This window comes from Uranotaenia lowii, chromosome 1 (genome assembly GCF_029784155.1).
Source record: "Uranotaenia lowii strain MFRU-FL chromosome 1, ASM2978415v1, whole genome shotgun sequence".
In the NCBI taxonomy this organism is placed as follows: Eukaryota; Metazoa; Arthropoda; class Insecta; order Diptera; family Culicidae; genus Uranotaenia; species Uranotaenia lowii.
Genome location: NC_073691.1, coordinates 108,535,678 through 108,542,401, shown reverse-complemented (window position 1 = coordinate 108,542,401; position 6,724 = coordinate 108,535,678). Strand labels below are relative to the sequence as shown.

The following is a 6,724-nucleotide window of genomic DNA, read 5'->3' as shown; positions in this document are numbered from 1 at the left end:
TGCCATCTTGGACTTAGCTGGCGGGAGCCGCATTTCATAAATTCAGCCGCTTGCTGCAAGACAGACGCTGTTTGAGCCGCCCCTGACCTGGAGAACAGACGCTCGGTTGTTGTTGCACGCCGCCCCTGACCTGGGGAACAGACGCGTGCGGCCACCTTCTCAGTCTGCATGCGACCAAAGCATCCACCGGGGTTGGGTACCCGATCTCCGCTTAGGTTACTCGCACCCCAGCCGGCACCGCGGGGAGGTAGAGATAGGAGTTGTGAATAAGAGGTGATATGACCACTATGGGGTCTCGTGTTGCACATTATCCACCGTTTACCAGCCAAACCTCCGACATATATTGAATAGACAAGATTTGATCCAGCAGCTCCCCTCCCTTTAGCAACTCCATTACCAGGTACACATAAGTGGGGTCCTCGTGGACACTGAACAGAGACACGATGTTCGGATGATTCCGTATCTCAGTAGAATTTCCACTTCCTCTCGACAATCGTGACCGTATTTGTCGATTATCTAAAAACAAGAACAAAAAAAAAACATTTTACTTCTCAAAACGTAGTTCGACGACCAAACAACCAACCTTAACGGCGAATGCTTCTTGGTGGTACGATTCTCACACAACCGACAAACGGAGAACGTTCCCCGCCCCAGCTCCTGCATCATCGGCAAAGGCGACCGGTTTGACGCCAGGAATTTCGTTCGTAAACGGTGCCCTGGGACCCATCTGATTCTGAATGTCGTCCAGCAAACAGGGCGCTATAAAACTGAATCCGCGGAAGATCTCATGGGCACTCGCACTAACCGGACCACCGGGGGAATCTCTGCAAGAAAAACACCAAACACCTCGATTAGTCCCAGCTCTCTACTTCAACTCACAAGCTAACATATACTTGGGCGATTTGTTGGTGTACTCCGTGTCAAAGTAAAACGCATCGTCGCGGGAAACGGCCGGAATGAAAGGGGGTCGCACCTCTTTCCGCTCGAACGCGTCCCAATCGACGTTGGAGAAGAACTCGTGCCGCTTGATGTCGTCGATACCGTTTGGGCCAACTCCCAACCGTTTCTGGGGATTGCGTTTGAACAGGGCCCGCAACAAACTCTGAGCCTCCGGGCTCAAATTTTCTGGCATCCCAAGTTTGGTTTTCAGGATCTGGTTCATCGTATCGTTACGATTGATACCGTGGAAGGGAAGGTTGCCCGTCAGCATCTCAAACTGAAATGAACGGCGCATCAAAACAAAAATGAAACGATTGCGTCAGTGGTGCCAGGTTGAATGTTTTATCAATATGTTTATAGATATTGAGATGCGATATTTTTAGTTAAATATTTTAGATAATCTGGATGATTATGGGAAGGATATTAATGACTTATTGATTGAAATGAGGAATTCCGTTTAATTTAAATCAATGTTTCTGTTCGAGATTGCCATACACCATGTAAAAGCAAATTTTATGTTTATATGATTTTTTTTGCATCTATATCTACTATAGATTTAGATTAGTATGTGGTATTCATCAGTTTCATTAGTATCAGTATTATTAGTAGACAATCATAGTTAATATGAAAATCTTTCAAAAAAAAAACTAATGCTGATGATAAAATCATTAACGAAAACCACAAACACCATCGGTACTCCAAGCTCTATTTCCAACTAGAACGTTATTAAAAACATCGCGAAAAGCGATAATGAACTTCTTTTAGTATGATGTATGAGCATACCTTCAAGTTCCATTATTGTTTTTGAAACGCTACAGAGTCGTATCAGAATATCAAAATTATATAAGAGATTTGTTTATAAGTTCGTACTGATTTTTTGTAAAACTGTCTGGCATCTCTGACCGGCGTTTCGCTTATTTTTGACATAAGTTATGGACGGTATGGTTAACGGTTCGAGATCATTTTTACGATTACAGAAAAATTGAAGGAAATCGTTCTCCCAAGCAACCAGAATTCCCTTAAAAAGGTTCCATAGAAGCTTAATCAGCTCTCGTTTGTGTCTGAAGAGAATGCTAATCAGCCCAAAATTTAAGTTCTTAAAGCTACTTTCAAGTTCGTTTAGGGGGCTGTAGAGAACGCTATTCAGCTTCTAAGAGAATGTCAAGAAACTTCTACGCGCCGAAAAAAAAATCCATTTGACAGATTGCTCTGACAACCACATGTTAGATTGCTAGGCTGCCGGTCTATCATGGTCTATCTCATTGATTTTAATTATATTGTTTTGATTACAAAAGCTGCTTACACGCCTAGAGAATTGAACCGCTGCTCTTTAGGTTGCAATGAAACTCACCAGCCTCTCGACCAATCCAGCAATAGCTAATTGCCACTGAAATAATTAGTATTTAAACTTAATGTCATTTGAGATGATTGAGTGGGTTGGTCAATAGAAGGTACCTTATTTCGTTCAAAGGACTTTCAGTACACAATATGATTCATAACAAAAATTCGCATCATCAAAAATTTATTCGAATATCTTATTTAACATTTATAAGAAAAATTCGAAAAAATCTTGAATTCCATTTGTAAATATCAGTACAGATATAAACAAAACAAATACCATGACAAGAAATTGACAGACATTTTTGACATGTCGCTTAGAATTCCCATATAGGTTCTTTAAAGCACCTTCAAGTATCTTAATGGTGCGCTTTAGAATGTTAAGCGAACGTTATCAACCTTCTTGAAAAACATTTTTGACATGTCGCTTAGATTTCCCATACAGGTTCTTTAAAGCGCCTTCAAGTATCTTAATGGTGCGTTTTGAAATGTAACGCGAACGTTATCGACCTTCTTGAAAGAAGTTCCATTAAAAGCGCTTAGAAGTTCCGTTATCGATAGTTTAACCTTTCAAAGGGCGATGGAAGTTCCTGAGTAACTTTTACGCGACAAGAGTCACCTGAGGTTCCCGTAATACATTTTTTCAGCCAAATGTGAACTTCGGAGTTCGGAGTTAAGTAAAAACGCGACTTTTGGTTGCTTGGGCTTACTATTGTATCACCTTTCCAGATACCATCACTTTTTCACATGAAGGTTCATGTTTCGTTTTTATCGTTTAAATTTGTCATCGAAGTAAAGTTTAATAGAAGAGCTACGTTTACAGAGAGAATCACTTTTTCTGAAGCAGTTGAGGAATCGTATAGACCGTTTGAGATATAGTTTTTTAGTATGCGGGAAACCTAAAGCAGTTTAATGGTTACGAGGCATGCAGTTTTTGTCTTCATCCTGGGGATATTGTTAATAAGCAAATTAGGTATGGTTTTAAGCAAAATGTTCCAAAGAGGAATATGAAGGATACATTAAAAGCTATGGCCGTAAGCAGCTCTCGAGGTGACTCTGTTACCGGTGTTAAAGGTATCTCACCATTGATAAGGATTCCTAATTTTGACGTAATTCGCAACTGTCCCATCGATTACATGCACGGGGTTCTTCTTGGAGTTTGTCGACAGCTCTGCCGCTTGTGGTTCGAAACTCCCAGTTGTCGAAGCTATATCAAGAATAAGATCAATCTCATTGATCTTATGCTTACATCGATGGACCCCTTCGTAGAATCTTCACGAAATGCTCGGAAAATTTCCGACCGGAATTCATGGAAAGCGAATGAGTGGTTGCAATGGCTTCTTCATTACAGTCCCGTATGTCTTAAAAGCTTTTTGCCGCAGGAATATTATGACCATTACTATTTATTGGTCTCCTCGATTACATTGATGGTTCAAGATGAAATATCTCCAGAAACATTTTCAATCTGTGAAAATATGTTACAGTCATTTGTTAGCCAATTTGAAAATTTATATGGAATTCAAGAAATGACTTATAATGTTCACCTTGTATCACATTTAGTAGACTGCTCAAAGGATTATGGACCATTGTGGGCGTTTTCATTATTTGTCTATGAAGATATCAATGGATTGCTTAAAAAATATGTAAAAGGACCGAAAGAACCAATTATTCAAATTGCTAATAGGTGTGTGGTAGATAGACTCTAGGAAAAGGTAACAATGAACGAACTTAACATTCTTGGTACGCAAAATATGTGTATGCTTTCAACGACACATACTTTGATAGCAGAAAAACGTTTAAAATAAACTGTGGTAGTGAAACACACTGCGATAGAGCGTGACATTCATTTATTATTGGTGGAATGTAATTTGCATGTAGTGGTGAGCTAGAAGAAATATTGAAAAATAATCACTACTACATTAATAAGAGAGGATGGAAGAAGTTTTGGTGGGAGTTGGATGACGGTTGAATCTGGTGAGTCAGTCTTTCAACGAGTTTTGGTCCGAAGTGATGTGTTTCCGCATCCGGAGATTCGAAAGCAAAAATTTGGAATGCAGCTACGACAAGGTGTATAATGGCACATATGAGATTCAATACTAACGTCACTTTTATGCAACCTAATTTGAAGAAATTCTGGAATAAGCTAAATAAAACGCAAACAAAGTATGAAATAAAAACAAATGGATTTTACCGTTTGAACAATTCGATTAAAAATTCATATAACGAAAAGATGAGCTTTGAAAAGGTAAATGCATTTGTATACAAGGGATTTCTGTATAAACCTAAATCAACAATAGAATCAATCTCAAGGCATGGAAGAAAAGCACATAATGATTGTTATTTTTCGATGTATGAAAATTCAAAGACTGTGTTTGGTGAAATTCACTATATTTTAAACGATGGAGGTGAAACTTTCTTTTTGTACACAGAAATTAATGTAACAATTATAAATGAACACAGTTGTAGGCTCTTAGAGTTAGGAAACTTAGCCTTGATAAAGGTCAACAATTCTTTGTTTAAGTATATCAAAATGCAAATTGATGACATGTATTTCTTTTGTAAATTGCAGTGTAAATTACACATCGATTAATATTAATATCGAATAATTAATAACAAATTGTTTGGAAAACTGTTCAATAAATAAATAAATTCCACACTTTAAATCTTTTTATTTTACTCATTGTTTGCCGAATAAATATAATCTGCACTTCAATATTCATGTTTTTTTTAAATTTAATGTCTTATGCTAAGAAAATATAAGGAAACTTTGTCGTACACTGTTAGAGTCCTGGATAAGGTCCAGAGACAATATTCAAAGGTTGCAAATTTTTATTCTCTTATTATACTATACTTACTAAATCATATATCATATTGTCACTGTCACTGATACGATCCTGTCATAATTTATTGAGGTAATAAAATTTTGAACATGTATAATGAAATGATACTTGGAAGATATTTCATACTGGTACTGCTACCAATATATTAAGTTAATAGTTAGTACTATATCCCCAACTGTTTTTAATTATGCGGGACTGTTTGAGGAAATAACCATTGGAATTTTTTTCGGTACCTTGGGAGAAGATTGTCTTGTACGCTTCCGAGTGTTTCCTACAAAGAAGACCGGTTGCACATCATCCGCCGAGTCTGAGTCTTCGCTATCAACTGGCAGCACTGAGAAAAGGTTACTGGATTGAGGTTGGGTTGGTGGAGAAGCGCTCTTCAATATGGCGGCATAAGAACGTTTGGAACGTTCTTTCAAAGAGCGCTTCTGTTTATCCCAGCGGCTCTTGAATGCCTCGCACAGGGAGATATCATGGGGTGAGCCCCCGCATTAGACACATTTCTGCTCCATTGCAGAGCACGCTCTTTCCCCATGAGTCTCCCCACAGTTGGGACAACGCGTCTTGTTGCAGCAGTGGGACGCTGTGTGTCCCAATTTTATGCAATTTTTACATTGCATCGGTCGAGGCACAAAGAGCCGCACAGGAAGCCTCAAAACTCCGTCAATCAAGACGTAGTGAGGGAGGGCGGTACCGGCAAAGGTCACACGAATCGAAGCTGAAGGAGTATACTTTTTAACTCCATCAACGACAGTGGCAGAATTGAGTTGACGACAATCCAAGATTTCGACCGAAGTCGAATCTAGGCTCTTAAACCTGCCAACGCCGTGAGACTTAACATATTCAGCCTCCAGACTCGATTCGGTAATCACGCCCTCGATCTCTACGTCTCGAGACGGAATATAAACTTGGTATTCTAAGTTTAAAAAATAACTGACAAGAATTTCGTTTGCGGCTTTCCGGTTGGCCACAACAACACGCATTTTGTTCGGTCTTACCTTTACAATAGAGGTTACGGAGGACCACCTCGCCAGATCTTTGGTGATCTGTACCACGTTTAAACTTTTACCATTAGTTTTGGGCCGGACGAAAATCACCCACGGTCCAGAAGAGGTTGAGCCCTCTGGATAAAAACGGAGTCGAGTTGTTTTACTCTCAGCCGAAGATGGCACTATGGGGCAGCCCCATACAATGAGGCGGCAAAAAGTATAATTTTGCTATTTATGAACTTTTTTGAAGATGAAATTAGTTGTTTACATTCGAAACCCAATATAAACTATTTTCGGCTTTGGTTTTACATGTGTGCTTAGAAAGGACAATAAAATTGGAACATTAACTCGTAAAAATGCATAGTGTAGTTTTGAAACAATAATTGTTTAAATAAACTTATTTCGGAAACGCGTGCATATTTTTAAGTTCTGTGTTCACAAAAAATATTTGAGAGATTAACACGAAACCACTCAGGGTATTTTTGTTCAAGATTATTCAGTTTTGTATAAAGAATAAAAGAGTACACGCAAAAAAACGCAGTATTAAAACTTCATAATTTTTGGGAAATAAGTAGTTTTTGAAAAATTTCAGTTATTTCTACAGATATTGTAACT

General features: G+C 38.6%; 2 protein-coding genes across 4 annotated transcripts; one reads left to right on the top strand and one right to left on the bottom strand.

Moving 5' to 3' along the window:
• Window positions 1–384: 384 nt before the first annotated feature.
• LOC129739917 (ribosomal protein S6 kinase alpha-1-like) lies at window positions 385–1,551 on the bottom strand. 3 transcript variants are annotated; one of them, XM_055731469.1, is made up of 3 exons: window positions 888–1,551; window positions 584–824; window positions 385–516 (listed from the first exon to the last, which is right to left on the bottom strand). In XM_055731469.1, exons 1-2 carry the CDS (start codon window positions 1,232–1,234, stop codon window positions 617–619), a joined length of 555 nt encoding a protein of 184 aa, XP_055587444.1. In that variant the 5' UTR covers window positions 1,235–1,551; the 3' UTR covers window positions 385–516; window positions 584–616. The 3 variants fall into 3 exon arrangements, with proteins under 3 accessions (XP_055587444.1, XP_055587445.1, XP_055587446.1); XM_055731470.1 differs by having other exon boundaries at window positions 894–1,545; XM_055731471.1 differs by having other exon boundaries at window positions 915–1,540.
• A 1,627-nt stretch (window positions 1,552–3,178) lies between these two features.
• On the top strand, window positions 3,179–6,488 carry LOC129757695 (uncharacterized). Its single transcript, XM_055754988.1, has 2 exons — window positions 3,179–3,961; window positions 4,345–6,488. The coding sequence occupies exons 1-2, from the start codon at window positions 3,285–3,287 to the stop codon at window positions 4,865–4,867; spliced, it is 1,200 nt and encodes a 399-aa protein (XP_055610963.1). The 5' UTR covers window positions 3,179–3,284; the 3' UTR covers window positions 4,868–6,488.
• The last annotated feature ends 236 nt before the right edge of the window (window positions 6,489–6,724 follow it).

What these genes read in the sequence shown, in the direction of transcription:
- LOC129739917 (XM_055731469.1), bottom strand. Translation starts at nt 1,234, where the DNA reads ATGCGCCGTTCATTTCAGTTTGAGATGCTGACGGGCAACCTTCCCTTC. An exon ending in AACAAATCGCCCAAGTATAT is followed by an intron (nt 825 to 887) that starts GTTAGCTTGTGA and finishes TTTTTCTTGCAG; the next exon opens with AGATTCCCCCGGTGGTCCGG.
- LOC129757695 (XM_055754988.1), top strand. Translation starts at nt 3,285, where the DNA reads ATGAAGGATACATTAAAAGCTATGGCCGTAAGCAGCTCTCGAGGTGAC. An exon ending in ATTATTCAAATTGCTAATAG is followed by an intron (nt 3,962 to 4,344) that starts GTGTGTGGTAGA and finishes AGCTACGACAAG; the next exon opens with GTGTATAATGGCACATATGA.